This window comes from Neopsephotus bourkii, unplaced genomic scaffold (assembly GCF_033783945.1).
Source record: "Neopsephotus bourkii isolate Nb327-2 ecotype Australia unplaced genomic scaffold, CSIRO-AGI_Nbou_v1 NB_620, whole genome shotgun sequence".
NCBI classification, from domain to species: domain Eukaryota; kingdom Metazoa; phylum Chordata; class Aves; order Psittaciformes; family Psittacidae; genus Neopsephotus; species Neopsephotus bourkii.
In genome coordinates, this window is record NW_026901120.1 from 246535 (window position 1) to 265781 (window position 19247).

General features: G+C 48.1%; 2 protein-coding genes across 8 annotated transcripts in view; both read left to right on the forward strand.

Moving 5' to 3' along the window:
- JADE2 (jade family PHD finger 2) overlaps window positions 1-19247 on the forward strand; it is a 444935-nt gene that overhangs the window by 186526 nt on the left and 239162 nt on the right. The gene's annotated exons all lie outside the window — the stretch shown is intronic.
- TCF7 (transcription factor 7) overlaps window positions 878-19247 on the forward strand; it is a 62891-nt gene continuing 44521 nt past the window's right edge. For 5 of the 7 annotated variants that reach the window (XM_061352003.1, XM_061352004.1, XM_061352007.1 and 2 more), the window contains exons 1-3: window positions 878-1422; window positions 1527-1593; window positions 1950-2056. In XM_061352003.1, the coding sequence (XP_061207987.1) occupies window positions 1222-1422; window positions 1527-1593; window positions 1950-2056 (375 nt within the window). In that variant the 5' untranslated portion in view covers window positions 878-1221. The remainder of the gene's footprint in view (window positions 1423-1526; window positions 1594-1949; window positions 2057-19247) is intronic. The other 2 variants (XM_061352006.1, XM_061352009.1) reach the window with 1 other exon arrangement.

Sequence of the window (19247 nt, forward strand, 5' to 3'; positions counted from 1 at the left end):
CTGTGTGTGCAGATGTGTGTGCAGATGGACACACAGACACCTGTAGAGACTGTGTGGGGCTGCACCAATGCAGATGTGTGCTGATGCATATTACAGACCATGTGCACGGACACGCGTGAAGATGCACACATGCATGCATCTGAGTGTGTGCAAATACATACACAGGTACAGATGTGGGGGATGTGCGCAGATAAGTGTGTGCACAGATGTGGAAGCAGGCTCATGTGTACACGTGTGACCACAGGTGTGTGCAGATGTGTTCGCACAGATGTGTGCGCACACATGTGTGTGCAGGCATGTGCGGGTACACACGTGCGCACAGGTGTGTGAGCTCACTGTGCATACAGGTATGTGCCCACACCCGGGGAGCTGCACAGAGCCCCCATTTCAGGCTACCACGGGGCCCAATCACACACATCCCCCCTCGGATCGGTGCCGGAGGGGGCTCACCCCGTTGGGCCGGGCTGTCGGTCCCTTTAAGCCAAGCACTCCAGGACCGTGTGTTCATGTGTGTGTTCGTTCATGTGTGTGTTCATGTGTGTGTGTGTGTTCATGTGTGTGTGTGTTCATGTGCGTGTGTGCCCGCCCCCGGCCCCTCCCCGCCGCTGCCAATCACCCGGCGGCCGCTTTGATGCCGGCAGCTCTCGCCCGCCGCGCCGCCGCGCTCGCACACAGCCACCGGCCGCTCCGTGCCTCCGGTGCCGCCGGCGCCCGCTGCTCACAGGGCAACTTTCCGGGGCTCGGAGGGGCCGGGGCGGCGGCGGCGGCGGCGTGGGGGGGCGGCGGCACGGAGAAGGGGGGGGACCGGTCCGGTCCAGCCCAGCCCGGCATCCCACGACGCCCGCCCGCAGCCTGCCGAGCCCCCGCGGGCCGCCGGGGAAGGGAGGGAAAGGAAGGAGGGGGGGAAGCTTTAAGAAGGAAAAACAATCATAGTATTATCTTATTTTTTCAAAGAAAGGCTTTGAAAGGGAGTTTGGAAGGGGGGAATTAAAGGGAAAAAAAAGTTTAAAAGTTGGAAAGGAGGAAAAAAAAACTTTATAAAGAAAAATTTGAAGAGAGCGATTTTTTTTTTTATTATTTGAAGATTGTAAAAAAGAGAGATTGAGGGAGCAGGGGGGAAAAAAAAACACCTCATAACTGCGAAGGGCTCGATCGGGCGCCGGAGAACAATACTCGCCGCGAAAGTTGCTGCGCGGCCCGTGAGGGAGCGGCGGGAGGAAAATGCCGCAGCTGGGCAGCGGCGGCGGGGACGACCTGGGGGCCACGGACGAGATGCTGGCCTTCAAGGACGAGGGCGAGCAGGAGGAGAAGATCCCCGAGAACGCCTTCACGGAGCGCGACTTGGCCGACCTCAAGTCCTCGCTGGTGAACGAGTCCGAGGGGACCGGCAGCCCGGCCGCCGCCGCAGCCGCCGACCCTGAGGTAAACCGGGGCCCCCCCTCCCCTCCCTCACGCTCCCGCCCTTCCCGCCCCGCGCCCCTTTGCCCGCCGCCCCGCAATGCCCGTCCTTGTCTCTCCCTGTGCAGGCCGTCAGGAGGGTGCAGGATCCGCAGAGGGCTTACCAGGAGAAGCTGCCTGACCACATGGATGATGGTTAGTCGCAGCGATCCCCCTTCTCTATGTGTGTGTGTGTGTGTGTGTGTGTCCCACATCCGAGTGCTCGCCGTCCCCCCCGTGGGTGAACTCCCCCGGCTCCCCGACCTCACTACCCCGGGGTGAGGGATGCCGGCCTGGCCGCCATGGCCCTCATGGGAATGCTGCGCCTGTCAGCAGTGAGGCCTCCCAATGCACCCCTATGGGACCCCAGCACCCCTCCAAACACCCTTTCCAAAGGATACAGAGCAAAAAGACTCCCCCAAACCTCACTGTAACCTTTATGGTGGGCCCCGACATACAGAGGAATCACCTGTCATAAAGTGAGTTTTGATGGGGAACTTTAATTTGAACAGGTATGAAACATCAGGACCCAGGGATGTATAAAGGATCTGCGTATTCTGGCTACCCCTTCCTCATGCTCTCAGATCCGTATCTGCCGAATGGATCCATGTCACCGCTGGTGAGTTCATCCTCTCCTTATGGAGAAGTTTCGTGGCCTCTCTCACCCTGCTGCAGTGTGTTGCAGGTATCGTGCAGGCTGTTTTGCCAGACACATTGCAGCCTGGTTCCTAAAATGCCTGAGCTCTGCTCTGTCTAAATGGGAGAAAGAATGGGAAGGGGGAGAGATGCTTGGCAGCAAGCGCCTGCCTCACTCTGAACTTGCTGGAGGAGCTTCTTTTCCATCCTCTAGGTTTGCCTTTACAATCAAACCAAAAACTGATGTAAGAATGCCCCTTCCTTTTTCTGGGTCACTGACTTTGGAGGAGAACAGCTTCTGGTGTTTGTGTTCAGGGATATGTCCCGCAGCTCGACTTCAGTTTGATGTATCTGCTTGTGAGATGGCCAGGGTTTGGCCTGCTTTAGTTAGGGCTCTGTTGTGGATGATGGTCCAGAGAGTGGATCTTGTGCTTCTAAAATGGCAATAGAGGTATTTAGGAAAAGGCTTTGTGCTGCTGGAGGACTGTTCCTGTCTTCTTTCTATGAAGTTTTTTCCCTCTTGGGTCAAATCAGCTTTAGTAACTCCCTATATTCTCATGCTGATAAGTTTTGCTGTCTGAATAGTTGAATTAAAGGCTTCTCTGCAAAAACTGTCTTTTCCCATCGCCATCTCTATCAGAACTCCAGAAAATCATGTCACAACGTTGCCGCAGTCAGTTGGTGCTCGTGTTGCTCCTGAGGAGCCGTCATTGCTGCATTCATTTCAGACACGATTCTGTTTGCAGTCAGTAAATGAGAACAGAACATCAGTTGGTTTATTTCGGGTTTAGTTTTTCACTTTTAAAGGGATAAGGTTGGAAAAAAATACATAACATTGTGCTTAACTTCAGTCATTTGTTGGCTGGAGGGGTAGGATGTTAAACTGGTGCTATGAAAAAGGCATGGATTGTGGTGTGTGCAACTCAAGAGTGAGATGAAATATTGTTTGTGGGAATCGCTGCTGTGCCCTGCAGGCTGACACTGCTGGCCTGGGTCGCAGGAGATGGGTCCTTCCATGAGCCTGCCCCAACCTCAGCACAGCCTTTCTTGGGGGCACAGATTCCCCTGCCTGCAGACTGCTGGAACTTCGCTGAGGTCAGTTTTGAGGATCTGTCCCTAAATTTTGGAGTCTTCCTTTGCTTTGCAGCAAGGAAAGATGCGTATGCAAGACAGGGCCAGGGTACATTGTTGTAATCCCAATAAGCATTTCTCCTGTTGCTTCCCACCTTTGTGTCCCTTCATTCAGGTACCAGGTATCCCCCTCACCCTCCTAAAATATTAAGATGCTCTCTTCCTGGTAAATGTTTAAGTCTATTGAATTTGTCTTGTTTAAACGTATTTAGTTTGCTCCCTAGTATAGAATCTGGGTAAGTTCAGAGTTACATTAGCACAGCAACTCTTTCTTGTAGTGGAATATTTCTTTTAATCTTAAACCTTTACTAGATGGGCCACGAAGTGCAATAGTCTATTTATTAGCAATTAGGGTTAAAAGAAGATTGTGGCTTGTGAATCGCTTTTCCTCTTGATAATGTAATAAAAACCCAAGTAGTTCCTGTCTGAGCACGAGTAAATAGATGGTGCAGAACTCAAAGGGGGTAAATGAAGTAGCAGAGAGGGAATGATTCCATCCCCTTGGGAGCCATGGGAATCATGTCCTGTCCCAGTCAGCTTCATTGAGGCCCATTCTGATCCTGTAGTGGTTTGTTGCGTGCCTTAAGAAACTGATTTGATTTAGCAGATTTTTAACTCGCAACCTAACAGACATGGGAAGATTCTTCCTCAGATAAAGGCTGGTCTTGTGGTTTTTTTTACTTGGTATAATAGCTATTCCAGTATTGGAATAGCTGGGCAATTTTGTCCTGTATTTATATTGACTATGCAAGGGTTATCATAGTAAATTGTGTATTGCTTTCATATAGATTTATTGCTACTGTGTATATTGGATGAATTGTGGGCTATAATCTGGTGGCTGTTTCCAGTAACTGAGGAGGTCAGATCTGTGACCGAAGATTGCAGATACTTCACCATCCATAGAAGTGTATTTAATTAACACTTTAGCAAAAGCAGAGTCGGAGAGGAGGGTTGTGTGTTGTGTGAGTGAATGGCATTATGTACCACACTCATGGGTGTGCTTGATAGTGGAGATTGTATGTTGGTTAATGATGCTTCCTGGAAACGGCTGTTTGCAGCCAGGATGAAGTTCAGAACCTTCCAAAACTAAAAATTAAATGAATTAACCCAGGGGTACTTTGGCAAACTGCCAGGGCTTTACATTTACCTGATTGAAAAACAGAATACATGGCTGTAGATGAAGGGCAGCCAGCGCCGGGCTGCAGGCTGAACCCCACTCTGCGACTCACTGTAAAACCACAGTTCTGCTCTGTGGGCTCCCTCCAGAACACAGCTGGGCGCTGTGAGTGGTGCTGGAGCCAGCCTGGGTGGGTGTGTTGCTGCCAGTGTTACCAGTGTGCTGCTTTCCTCTTTTTCCTTCTTACTTTCTCAGCAGCATCACTTTTGTTTTGTTTCCCTGAGGTGGTTATGGCCTGCTAACTGTTCCTCTGCTCACCCCAGCATCCTGCTGGGCTCCCCACATCTCACCAGCCCAAATTGCCTCTTTTTACCAAAACACACTCACTTGTATTATTTACGTGCTGTGAGATACCCCCCTGCAGTCCTGTGTCCGGCTCTGAGGCCCCCAATACAAGAGGGACATGGAGCTGTTGGAGCGAGTCCAGAGGAGGCCACGGAGATGCTGCGAGGGCTGGAGCAGCTCTGCTCTGGAGCCAGGCTGAGAGAGCTGGGCTGGTTCAGCTGGAGAAGAGAAGGCTCCTGAAGGGGAGACCTTAGAGCAGCTCCAGTGCCTAAAGGGGCTGCAGGAAACCTGGAGAGGGGCTTGGGACAAAGGCCTATAGGGACAGGCCAAGGGGAATGGCTTGAACCTGCCCGAGGGGAGACTGAGCTGAGCTCTTAGGCAGAAGCTCTTCCCTGTGAGGGTGCTGAGGCGCTGGCACAGGGTGCCCAGAGAAACTGTGGCTGCCCCATCCCTGGCAGCGTTCAAGGCCAGGTTGGACACAGGGGCTTGGAGCAGCCTGCTCTAGTAGAAGGTGTCCCTTCCCGTGGCAGGGGGCTGGAGTCAGATGAGTTTTAAGGTTCCAGCCTGTGATTCCATGATCTTGCTCTGAAGTGATGCACTGGACATGTCTGGGTACCTAACAGCAGCAGCAAGGCCAAGCCCAGTTGATGTCTCCAGCGAGCAGCAGGATGTGGCAGGAGCCACCCTGCAGTGGGCAGATCCTGGGCATTGGGCTCAGTGGCCACCTTTGCTCCAGGTGGCAAACATGAATTTAGGGTAATTCAGCTGTAGTGATGCTGTTTGAGCATGCACAAGTGGCCCAGCCTGGCAGTGAAGCTATCAGAATGGGAAGGGAGGGCTGGGAGTGAAGAAGGAGCCTGTGCATGCATCTGAAACCTCAGAACCTTGCAAGGCACTGGGAGAACCGTTTCTTACCCGTCGCTTCAGTCTCGCGTATGTGGTTGGTTGTGGCTCTGCTTTGGCTCTCCTGACTTGCAAAGTCCAGCTTTTCCTCAAGTGGAATATGTAGGATTTACCAGTTAAAAATCTGCAAGAAACTTACAAAGAATACTGACAAGCTGAGGAACTGTTTTTCTAACTGAAATAAAAAATCATAAAACTATATCCTTTTTTTAAATAGTACAAATGACTTTAAATCAAATTAAGGTACATCCTTAGTGAGAACATCAGCCTTTTAGGTGGTTACAAACATTAGAGGTCAGACATGGTCAAACATGTTAACACTTTGATCAGATTAAAATATTTTTCTTGCTACAGTTATATAATTGAGTTTAGACCCGAGGGGTTTTTCTGAACATTGTTATATCTTGTACCATGTGGTAGTTAAATGGTAGAAGGAGCACTTACAAGTTCCTTTAAGTTCCTTCTGTAAATAGGTTTATAAAAGAGGCGAATGAGCCGTGCTGCCCCGTATGTAGGGCACAAGCTCTCTCCGCTCCAGTCGATGGCAGAGCTCCCGGGGGAGCTCTTCACACCTTCTGTGCACCTCTGTTGTGTGAGGTGTGTGCAGGCAGAATTCAGAGGTTCTATATATAAAGTTGAGGCACTGGACTTACTGTCTGTGTGAGAAAAGAGATCCAAGAGCTTCAGTTTCTTTGGAAAACAGACACTACCTCATTTTCTTAATTATGAAGTTGTCTAACCAGAGCTGATGCAGGAGCAGAAGGGTGGTGGTACCTTCCCAGGCTCTCCACATCTCAAGTCCCCAAATGAGGCTGCAGGTTCCAGTGTTCAGAGCCTGGTCCCTGTGGTCCAGTGAGCTCCGTGAGCTTGGTTCCTGCTCAGAGGGTTTGAAATGTCCCCTTGGGCAGCACAAGATGAAAGTGCAGTTACTGCTGGCCTGGGGCCACAGATCCCACATGTCTGAAGTGAGGTCAAAGCATGGAGCTGAAATCCTCCTGCTGCCCTTCACTGGACAGAAGCAGCTGAGCTCTGGGACGTGGTGCTGCTCCATCCCTTTGCAGGAGGAGGCTGTTGCCCCCGCAGCAGTTGGTGGAAGGAAATCTGCAGCTCAGCTGCTTCTGAGCGGAGGTCTTTCTTTCTGTCCCAGCTTGCACTGTCAGGGCAATGTTTAGTGGTGCTTTTTCTTGTGCTGAGTTCGGATCCTGTTGAAACCAGTGGGAAAACTCCCTGGAGCCGCCATGTGATAGGGATTTGTTGCTGTGCATGAGAGGGCTGCTGCATCCCTCTCCAGATGTGGTGCATGGAGGGAGGGCAGCTGCAAGCCACCGGTAGGTCTGTGCATTCCCAGCAGTGCCTACAGCATCCCAGCCAGGTTCGCTGGCATGGGGCTTGTGCTATGGGACCTCACTGGGACAGTGCTCTCTCCCCATAGATTATTATATTCCCAGCAGAAAACGTTTGAAGTGTGGTGCCTGCTGATGGATGGATGTCCTGGCAGACACACAGATGAGTAACTTGTTCCCTCCCGACCAGAGTGAATCCACTAATTCCAGCTCTTCTACCTACTTGAAATAGGGTAATGGTGAAAATAACTTTTTTCTATTAAAGCATGATGGGGGATAGGTGGATGTACCAAGGCACAGGGCTTCCGAGGTCATTTATTGCATGTCTGATTCAGCCTTGGTTCCCCCCCAAGGAAAATTCTTGTGTTAATTTCTCAGTTCATATCACACCCTCAATTTTGAAGCAGAACTTCCCTTTGAAATAAATTAGAGAGTTCTGCTTAAGAAGCAGTGACATGATACAGCACTGCCTGTGTGTGGTCTAATAGAACCTTATTTTTAAAATGGTTGGGAAGGCAAAAAAGAGAAGGAGAAATGTCACAGGGAAGCAAAAACCCAAGTTTTATGTAAATCTGTGCATGTGAATGAGTGTGCACGTGATTCAGACAGTTCAACAATATCTGCTCTCCCACTGGGATTCCTTCACAGTACTACCCTGGAACTGGCTTCCCAGGCATGGGATGCTTTGTCAGTGGGGAGTTGCTATGGGATGTGTATGGCACAAGCACCGTTCCTGCAGGCTTCCAACAACTGTTGCTGTTTGTGAAGTGCTATTAGCTCAACTGGTTGAGAATTTGGAGAGAATAGCAAAACCCTCACATCAGCCCAAGCTCCCAAAGCTCCTCCATGTTAATGATTAATACGTTTGAAGTTGTAACTGTGAAGTACAAAGTGATTTGGGGTTGAGCAGCACATGGCATGTGCTTCAACCAGGAGAAGGGAGTGCGGGCGTTTGCTGTTCCAATGTACCCGTTCAAGCAACCACGCGTGTTCCTGTGACTAAACAGCCATTGTAGACTCTGTGGAGATGACTCTCTTGACTGCTCTCACAGATCATCTGCGAAAGGCCAGATCCTAATCACAGGCTGAATCCCTCTCTATCTGTAGCATGATCTGCAAGTGAAGCAGGTTTTCAGGATACAGGTGGTGTGAACTGCACGCCTGAGATTGCAGTCTGGTCCAGACTCTGTGTGTCTGCATGTACAAGGCATGATGGTTATTGGTAGAGCACAGTGAAGTGCTGAGAAACTTTGCAGTTTGGGGGAAACATCTACAGATTGCTATTAATGTCACATCCACAGTTCATAGAATCACAGAGTGGTTTCACACAGGTTTGCCTTTGAGCCCCTCGCTATTTCACCATAGGGAAGGTGAAGTAAAGACCTCATGTATGCTCACAGGAGGCTGTGCTAGACAGGGCAGGTTTGCACGTGCTACCATTAAGTTACTAAAATCTCCTCCACTATGTGTGAATCGAAGAAATCCTTAAGGATTGTCTCCTCCTGGCTGTTGTATTGATTTGAAGAGGGACTAGATGCCAGACGTCCTCTTGCAGAGGTCATTGTTGCTGCAGGAACTTATCTCCATCCCACCTCTCCAAGGCTTTGGGCTGTCTGCGCCATCATGTAACACCTCTCCTTTGCTGTGCACTTCCTTGGTTTCCCATGCCTTTGCTGCTCCAGCTCACTGCTCTGAGTGCCAGGAGATGGCTTACATCAGCATCTCTCCCAGCCTGATGTATATATGCTCTTACCTCATCATTTACCAGTGGTGGGTGGAGGGCACAGAAGTAGGAGAGGATGTGCAAGTTGCTTCCTGAGCTCTTTGCAGAGACATTGCAGCAGGGAAAACTCAGCCTGACCAAATCGCAGGTAGTGCCAAGCTGGGACCTGTGAGTCCCCCCTCCCCACAGACCCTTTCATGTGCTATTCTTCCAAATCTCTCTATAACATGATACTTGCTTATTAGTCTGTGTGTCTGGAGGATGAAACAAAGGTTTGGTAGGAGGATGGGTGACTCAGAGGATTGGTAACAGGATACAGAGCTGTTCCTTTCCGAGTTTCCAGTTTTAATCCAGCTGAATCAGTAAAGCCCGAACGGCTGCTCTGTCTGCTGGCTTGTCCAGTGGTCTGTCCAGGAGGGCACAGCTCCCTCCAGCCCCAGGCAGGGTGAGTGTTCCATGCTGTGGATGAGGATTTGCTCTGGGAACCTGCAAGTCTGTGCCAAACCCTCTGTGAGTATCAAGTCTTCGTTCTCACCTCAGGACAGCCCATTCAGCACATGCTGCTGGCTCACAAACCCACCTACTTCATGTCTTTAAGGAAGTGATTGCAACATCATGTGCTTCTGACTCTTGATTACAGCAGGATCCTTTTCTTGGTCACCTCCCAGTGATCTTGGACAAAGAGCTCTCACCTTCACCTCCTTATGGAGCAAGTTACCCCTGCTTTGTCCCGTGGGATCTGTGATTTTTTGCCTTTAGGTCTTTATATTTTATGACCATTCCCAAAGTTATGAAGGACTATTTCACCACCAGTGCCTCTGTGAAGTGGTTTCATGGAGAAAGTGAGACAGTTGGACAATACTGAGGATGAGGAGGGTTGGCAAAAGATGGCAGAGTTAATGGTACCCGCCCAGAGGATCCTGCTGGCTGGAGGTGCTGGGCAAGAGGTCACCAAAGTGGTTTTAAACCACTGCTCCTCTCCCAGCCACCGCTTCTGTGCTAAAGACAGCTCAGCTGCAAGGAGAAGAATCTGGTTCATTGTGTTTCATGGGGTCCCAAAATTAGTATTTTGTTAAAGAAAACAATAAACTCAACAATGCTGTGGTAAGTTTTTGAAACCAAAGTAAAGCTGGATCCTAGAATCTGGAGCACTTTTCCCCTCTGGTTATAACAACTTTACATTTGATTAAATGATAGGCAAAAAAACATCTCAACAGTGTCTCCTTTGTTCCATTGAGAATCTGGAACTATAATATACAAAGTACACGTCTTCCTTGAAGAGCTACGCAGTAATCATGGACTGACCAAAAAAAGCTGCTTTTTTAAGTGATTCAGCTTGTCTGCTCTATATTGAATTTGTGTTCTGCTGTGGTTTGCTCCAAGGAACAGCAGACATGAGTGTAAACAGAGGTTCTCCTCTGATGGGACTTAACACAAAAGTAAAATGTGAAAGCCCAAGATCACAAAAGTCTGCTTGACTCAGCATGAGGGGATTGCAGTGATAAACACGCGGTGGAAGGAGGGCTGGTAGGATGCTATTCCCAGCAGGATGCTCAGGAAGGCTCGGGAATGTGGAATTTTTATTCCGACACTGAGGAGGTGGCACTGCGGAGACTGCTTTCGTGTTTAGGAAATAAACCATCCTAAGATCTACCACATGAAAAAGTGTTGTTCTTAGTGTGGAGAGGCTGATGAGTTGGGTCTCGTTACATGCTGCTGCCTGGAGTTACTGGTGTGGAAGCAGAGATAGCGAGGAGGAGTCACCATCATCCACAGACCTTGCTTTGTGCAACTCTGTCCTAAAAAAGAAAGGGCAAATAATGTGGGAGGCAGCACACAACCCCTGACACCAGCATAGCCGAGGTCGAGGTTTGGCCTTTGAGCTTTGGCTTCCAGCTATAACTTAGAGTGGGGCATTGCCAGCTTTGAAATCCAGCTGTCCAAAGGAATATGTGGAGTCAGAAATCCAGGTGAGGTTTTGGGGGATCGCATCTCTCTGTGCTTAGCATTCCTTTGGGATACCAAGTGATGTCAAAATTCAGGTATGTGCATGAACCCCAGATCCGAAGCAGAATAATAGAAGATAAAAACTAAAGGAACAAAGCCACCCAAACCTTTTTGTTTGACTTTCCCTGATATAAAGCGATTTCTCCAGGACTCTGCACCATATGAAACACATTATAAATGCTCTTGTAAAATCCACATCATTATACCACATGAAAGGCCGGGTCCTAAAAATAGCCACTCGGAGAGGATGCAGGCTAGTAGCAATTTCGGTGATCATGAAATAGTTGTGTTGACATCCCCGTGCATGCACACCCACAGAACACTTTGACTTTCGAATATTCTTAGCAACATTTGTGCTTTATGGAACTTTCCACGTTCTAGTCCCAGGAATAGTCCCCTGCTCAGGGGTGTTCCCTTGCGCTCTTATCCCCATGTTTCTAACTCAGATTTTATTGAGAAAATGGGTAAATCATTTTTATTTTGTTTAATTTTACATGAAACTCTTTCTTCGCTGTCAGTTTGACAGGATCAGTTGTATTTTCCTGTCTCCTATATATAATACTTTCTTTTCCTTCAATAGACACACACATCCCTGTATTTTGGAGGGATAACTGACAAAATGTAAACCTAGAGCTTCAGGTAGCATGAGGAGCTGCCACATCTACCCAGCCTTTGAGCTGCTGTAGTAGTAAATGAAATCTGCAGTAATTATGCAGCAATGTATCCCCAACAAGAAAAGTTTTTCCTCATCCCAGCGATCAGAACTTGGCTTTTGTTTGGCAATATGAAAGGATGCAGCCTCCTGGCTTTGGGCTTTGGCTGGGATAAACTGCTGTAGCTCTGGGATAGGCAACAGAGTCCTGCCAACTGATATCGCTCGAGATCTTTTTGAAGAGCTCATCAGGTTTGATTTTCTTGCTGTTGTTTCAGGTTTAGCTGGTTACTTGTTTGAAATCATAACTATAGGGATAGTTTTCTGTAAAGAATGTTTGAATCTTCAGTTCTGATCTCATTAATATGTTTCTTTTGTAAGTAGAGATGGGGATGCTGGATTTGCACAGCCTCAAACACGAGGATGGCTGAAAGTTTAAGCCTGGCCAGGGTTTTAAGTGTGTGGTCCCTCAAAAGCCAGTTGGAAACAGTCTATTTCCTCAAAATAAGTTTGCTTTTGGAACTGGAACAAAATCTGTGGCGGTAGCGAATGCAGTAATCGGGTGCTGAAGAAATGACATTGCTGCTTAAATAGCTGGCATGAACATCCTGAAGTCTGAAGTTTCATTCAAATCAGATGGAGCTGTGGTTGTAATGGGGCAGGACGCAAGCTCTTCAAGCAGTGCAACTCAGAGTGATTTACTGTGAGACTGCAGTTGTTCTCTGAGTTGTTTTAACTTAGGGGCAGCTCTTGTCCCTCGTCCAGGTCTGTCCCTTTTGCAGTGGAAACAGGCTTCAAGTTTTTAGATGGATCAGTTGAATCCTTGAAGGATGTTACTGACTTTGAAGGATCAAATGCTGTAAAGTGACCTGACAGCAGTGTGCTTGCTGTTGGCTAGTATAGCACTGTAAAAACAGCTGGACCAGGGGACATGGGAACACGTTGATAGGGCAGTGATTTTATCTAAACCTCATAGAGTAAGTGCATTCGTTTCCACACACAGTCAGCAGTGATGTAAGGATAGATTTCCAACCAAGTGCTTAGACATTTTGGCTCATGTTGGAATTCATGCTCTGTACAATATAACAGATACTGGTGTTTAGAAATAGCTAAAAAGCTTTTGATGTTTCTGGCTTGTAGTTAACATCATGCCTAAGCCCTTTTGTGTTTTTTTCTTAGTTAATTTGATAGCCGAAACCAGGGATATATCTGGCAATGCGAGTTTTTTACTATTGTGGTGAACTCTGTTTTTCCTGTTGGGAGCAGAATTCAGGTACAAACACCAAATGTGTGCTGGCTGGGACTTCTGACAGCACTTGAGCACAAGGGTTGTTGTAGAAAAAAACCTCATTTCTACGCTTGAGGACAGAAAATTACCTCATCTGTCAGTGCCAGTTGCTTGGTTATTGGCATTTCTGAAACAGCATATAACTGCATGCATAGATTTAAACTTGGCCAAAGAGAATGCTTTAAAATTACAGTATTTCTACTGATCTAGTACATGGATCTGCATATAAATGCCTGAAAGATCAGCTCCTGTATCCAAAAACATCACTCTTCATCCAACTTCTCTTCTAAAAGCAGTGCCATGCCTGGCTCCGGGCGGGAACATTGGTGTTTGCTGTGGGTGGGAGCTGCCTCTCTCCTGTCTGCTCCCCAGGGAGTTGGTTTGATATGAAGCCGAGCGATTCCAGGTGCCCTGTCAGACTCATGTCAATAGCCAAATACACAAACACGAGCAGCACCACTTGTTTATGTGTTAACACAGGATGTTCTCAAAATCAGGTAAGAAGTGAGGCAGGGTACCAAGTTTTACAGCAGAGGAACTGGATAGTCTTGTAACTGCCGTGCGGGGCTGCAGCGGAGGAAGCGCGGTTTGATCCCAGCTCCTGCTCCCAGTCCTGCAGGAGCTTGTTTTACCGTGACTCAGTTTCCCTTAGGAGCATTTTGGAGCTTTATCATTTCATGTGTAAGCGCTGTATAGAGAGCACTGCAGGAAAACCTGGTCTGGTGGAAGGTGTCCAGGCCCATGGCAGGGGATTGGAACTGGATGAGCTTTAAGATCCCTTCCAACCCAAACCAGTCTGGAATTCTATGAAAGCCACGTTGATACTGGATAAAAGACCCATCAAATCTAACCCAGGCTGCTGCGAGAGGGGATGTTTCAGAGGTGATCAGAGAAGGACTAGCCAAAAAAAGTAAGCTGTGCTGCCTGTAGACCATTTACTTCAAGATATTAAACAAATTGCAGTTTCATCATGTTTTAGCAAGTTGCAGGTGGTCCCAGGACCACAGCTCCTTCAAGGCAATTGGCATCTTTTCTCTCTTTAAAAGCAAGTTGCCTTCTCAGCCTGAATGGTAGTTTCATAGAGTGGCATTAGCTGGGTGGGAATGAGCCTTGGATGGTCCAAATCCACATGCTGCACAAATCAGTGCTATTAATCCGAGGACAAAATGTCATTTCTTATTTACCCACTTGTAACATGCTGATGAGAACAACCTCCAGGACTGCACGGCAGAGTTTTTGGACACATGTACCAAACCCCTGGATGCGTAATTCAGATTCCTTGTCATGAAGAATGAGTCTATTTATCTTGGAACCTTTTTTACTTAAACAGTAATCTCTAGGAAATCATTTGTTAACAGTAGTTAGCTGCCAGTTTGTCAGTTAATGGCTTGAGGCAAAGTCTGAAGCAAACGGAATCTTTTCCAGGGAGATGCTGCTGTCGCATGTGGTGCAGAAAGGTTTATATCAGAAAGCATTAGAGGAGGCGGTCAGATGAGTTCAGTCCAACTTTCAGAAGCATGAGGAAACTCGGCACAATGGGGTAGGGAAGGCTGTTTTGCGAGTGCATTCATTTGTGAGATATTAAAGCCATCAATTGTGCCCGTGTCAACTTCTAAGCCTAAAGTTTTCCTTACTGGAGGCTCCAGGTGTGAGCGTGTGGAGGCCAAAACCACATGTGTTCATGGTGGCTGGGGCTCTGCCTCATGCCCTTGCAGCTCTGAATCCCAGGCATCCTGTGCAATTCTCTGCATCCCATCCCTCTCTGAATCTCTGCATCCCAGGCATCCTGTGCCGCTCTCTCTGTATCCCATCCCTCTCTGAATCTCTGCATCCCAGGCATCCTATGCCACTCTCTCTGCATCCCATCTCTCTCTGAATCTCTTCATTCCAGGCATCCTGTTCATCTCTTTCTGCATCCCAGTCACAGGGGCAGTGGGGAGGGAGAGCTGGGGTGCCTTGGGGTGTCTGCCAGGCAGCAGAGTCCTCCAGCTTCTTAGGCATTACCATGTCTCTATAAAGGTCTAGCAGGGAGTTTCAGTTAGGTAATGAAAGTTATCTGATGTCTCTTTAATCTGAGCAGCATCACTGCAGTGTGATAACCTCACATCACCATTGATCTTGTGCTCAGTGCTGCAGGGAGGAAAGTGGGAAGAATGGGTGAAAATACACTGGAAAAGGAGCTGAGAAAAGTTGTCGTATTCTGCACCAAATCCCTCCTTCCTGTAGCAGGAGCGGGTGAGAAATAACTGCCCCAAGTAGAAAATCTCCCATGAAGCCACAAAATCCAGCTGAAGTAAATACCACTTCCCTGCAGCATTATCTCCCACTCTGTGCTGTCTACCCACAGAGGATGGTAGGGTGTAGGAACTGGCAGGGGATTAATGGCAGCTTGGTTCATAAAAAACTCTGCTGCCAGAAGGACGTGGGACCCAGACAGAAGTAAAGAGGGGCTGGTTCTCTCTGCAGATGCCCCCAAGTGCTATTTGTCTGAGAGCAGATTTTCCCACAGATCTTTGGCCTTCATATTATTTGAAGAACCCCCTCTGCAGCTGCAATCCTTCCCTCCCCCGAGGGGAAAACAGGGTGGTAACTTTGTGAACTGAATGGTGTGGAGGTTTAGGAGTACTGCCATGGGAGGGGAAGATTTGGCTCATTAGCGTGGAACATTGTGTTGCCAGGAACAGAGTTTTGGGGCAGAACTAATAACATGGAAGCAGATGCAGTCAGCTTTTATTAAACTGGTTTGTAGATGACTTTAAATAGGCAACAGTTTGTATCTGGGGCTTTCCTTGTGCAAGGCAGAAGGGCAGACCCCACCAGCAGAGCCTGGCTTAGGTGCTGGCTAACAAGTACAGGGAAGTCAGATGAACCTCTGGATATAAGAAGAAATTTCTTCCAGATTTCTCCCAAATTTAAGGAAAAAAAAAAAAGTCCCAACACACCAAAAAAAAAAAAAAAGAAAAATACCCAAGAAAAAATGACATGGTTGTGTTATATTCTTTAAATTCATAGAGTCTGCACATCTCAGAGCAAGGAGGAAGCATAGAGTTTATAGTCTGAAGAACCCAATGTTCTATCATCTCCTCTTTATCACGGTGTTTTGTCTCCATTATGCCATGGCCTCCTGAATTCACTCAGTTACCCCAGCAGCTGGATGTACTATTAACTACTTGGCAGTGCATTACAGGTGGGATGGATAAATCAATCTCCAGTGCAGGTTTTGGAGCACTTCTTCCTTGAACCACCCTTTCCGTAGCACTCATTAACTCCATAGCACTTATCTGCATTGGTGATGGTTGGATGCCATTTCCTGACACATGGCATTCCACGGCCACCAGTAATGATGGGTTGAACTTGTTCTGTAATTGCCTTACCAGAGTACACAGGTCGGAATGACCATCAGCCAAATACAAATTGCCCATCAGCCAGCTACCAGCACCAAGCAAGGCTGTGATACTTCTCAGAAGTCACCACAGAGACCATCCATCCCTCTGCCAGACCTAGCAGTGAATATTGCTGTGCACCCTTACAGTGACTATTGCTGTGCATCCTTACAGTGACTGTTGCTGTGCACCCTTACAGTGACTATTGCTGTGCACCCTTACAGTGACTGTTGCTGTGCACCCTTACAGTGACTATTGCTGTGCACCCTTACAGTGACTATTGCTGTGCACCCTTACAGTGACTATTGCTGTGCATCCTTACAGTGACTGTTGCTGTGCACCCTTACAGTGACTATTGCTGTGCACCCTTACAGTGACTATTGCTGTGCACCCTTACAGTGACTATTGCTGTGCATCCTTACAGTGACTGTTGCTGTGCACCCTTACAGTGACTATTGCTGTGCACCCTTACAGTGACTATTGCTGTGCATCCTTACAGTGACTATTGCTGTGCACCCTTACAGTGACTATTGCTGTGCATCCTTACAGTGACTATTGCTGTGCATCCTTACAGTGTCCTTCTGGTCCTTCACACCTCCATGCAGCCTGGACTAACCACCCAGCTTTCATGAGAGTGTTGGGAATGATAACCCTGTCAGTGCAGCCAAACCTGTGAATCCCCATAGTGCTGCCTGTTGGATTTCTGACATCTCCATAGACATCTATAAGCTGTCACCTCCTTCTGCACTGGCTCCAGCCACCATTCCATAGAGTCAAAGATCACTCCCAAAATCCTTTCTCTGCTCTGTGCACCTGAGAGCAGCCTGGGACGTGCTCCACGTCTTCATCGACGTGCTCCTCGAGCCTCATCATCCTGGCCTGGCTGAATAAGGCCCGAAGAATCCCATTTGAATGCTGTACTCCATCCCACCTTTGTTGTGCAATACTTTTTTTCTCAGGCAGTTTCTAATCTAGAGATTTTCTGGGATCTGTGCGTGGCATGAAGGGAAGCCTCATCACCTCAGGTTCTGTCTTTCAGTACCAAGTGTTTAAGACATAATTCTAGGCGTCCAGGGCTTGCTTTCTCTTTGTGTCTCCTTTGCTGTTGCTTTCATTTACTAACATGTTGAACTTCAAAGTCTATTCTTTCTCCTTCCTAATTTTTATGGAAAAAAATGGTCTGAACACCATTTGCATTTCCTCCCTGAGGATACTGGCAATCCTTAATTCTATATATTAAAGAATCTCAGTTTTTCCCAGCAGCCCTTTATTCTAGGACTACTCTTCCACTCTGTTTTCTCCTTGAAATTCTCTCCTGTGGTTCAGAATTGCTCTTCACGGTGCCCCTGACCACTGTCACTTTCTGTTACAAATGATTTGCATGGATGTTTGATCACTTTCAAGTTGTTTTCTCTCCCCATCCTGCCCTTTGCAGGTAATTTGTCAAGGTTTCATGCTCGTGGCAGTGGGTGCCCTCGGTGGCTGCAGCGCAGCGTATGCTCTGATGTGCATGTGCTCTGCAACCCACTGATCTCCAGGGACCTGCTGGAATAACTATTTTTAGAGGCAGGAGACAGCAGGACGAAAGTAAATAGGGTGAATAACTGGGTGCTAGTTTCTTCAGGGTGGCTTTAATTACACCCCGATGGGCTCTGTGTTCCAGTTGAGGACATGGCCATTGATGACCGCTGGCATTTACCTGCTTGGGAGGTGATTGCCATCCCTCCCCTGCTGCAGTGTGCAATGGCACCATAGGGACCATGCCTGTCCCTTGCCCCGCTCCCTGCTTCCACGCAGGGACCGTGGTGATTCCCCCTGTGTTCCTGGCTCACAGGAGCTGTGGGAAGTAGGTAGGATGCTGGCTGGGCTGGCAGTGCAGATCCAGGGCTTTAGATCACGCAAACCCAATGTTCTCTTCTACAAGTGATTCTCAGCGATGCACTGGGGTAATTAGCATGTGCATAAACACTGTGTAATCTTGTGATCATGGCTTGCAGATTAGCTCTTTTGCCAGCTTTGCGATTTCTTTGCCAGTTTTAGTTTTAATTGCAAATCCATTACTGCCAGCTCCCTTGCATATTGTAGCAATAGGCAAATTAAAACACTTGGACACAGTTGGGCGGGTTTCAGTTAAGAAATTAATTGTTACTGCCAACCAGTGCTTTTTAATGTGAGGGTGGCATTTGAGCTTGTTTTTGAGGGCATAATCTCCAAGACTTTCTTTTTTCCCTTCTCCTCCCCCTTCCCCAGACTGCGTTGCCCTGTTGAGCAGCTCCCCAGATGGCACGGAGCAAATGCTCGCCTCTTTGATCTCCTAGTCAAGAAATTTGGAAGTCGTTCTGAATTTATGAGAATCCTGTCTGAAATAACTCTGTCTGTGCACAGGGCCATGCTAAGTCAATGCAGAGCTGCAGGCAGGGCTCACCTGAACCTCCCGGGGAAGCGCAGGTTTACATCCCACAGGAGCATCGTGTGATGCTGTAGCGATAAAGAGAAACTTCATGCATGTTGTTGAACAAGAAGGAGTCTAGACAATCTACAATTTACCAGTCGGGGTAATTGGCTAAAGGCTTAATCCACCCTGATAATCCAGTAATGGTATTGTTGGCAGGACACTGATGTAAATATCACTCAGCAGCACTGGCAGCCGCTGTCTCCTGGGATTGCTGCCGTTCCCAATTCCCTTTCCGCACTCGTTAGGGCTGATGGGGAATTGTCAGGGTTCTGCAAGCTTCTTGTCTTGGGTGTTTCTCAGAACCTGCTCGGGCTCAGTTAATGTTTTTCACCCTGTTTGTAGTATTTTTCCCCAGGTCAGAATTTTCACAAAAACATTAAGAATATCTTTTTCTTCCTGATGTACCTTGTTTGCTGATGTATTTTCACGTGGCTTTTCCCAGCCTCCTGATGCTGCTGTCACACAGCCTCCCATGACCCTTCAACACAAATAGCATCTGGTTGCAGTGGGACTATGCCAATGCCCTGTGTGTCACCTCCAAACCTGGTGGCATTCACTTCGACTTCAGTGGCATCACTCTGCATAAGCATGAGCCATCATGTGCCACCAGCATGGCAGGTGGGGCGCTTCTTGTTCAGCCTGGGGAAGAGAAGGCTCTGGGGAGACCTTATAGCAGATCCCAGGGCCTAAAGGGGCCACAGGAAATCTGGAGAGGGGATTTTTGACAAGGGCCTGTAGGGACAGGCCAAGGGGAATGGCTTGAACCTGCCCGAGGGGAGACTGAGCTGAGCTCTTAGGCAGAAGCTCTTCCCTGTGAGGGTGCTGAG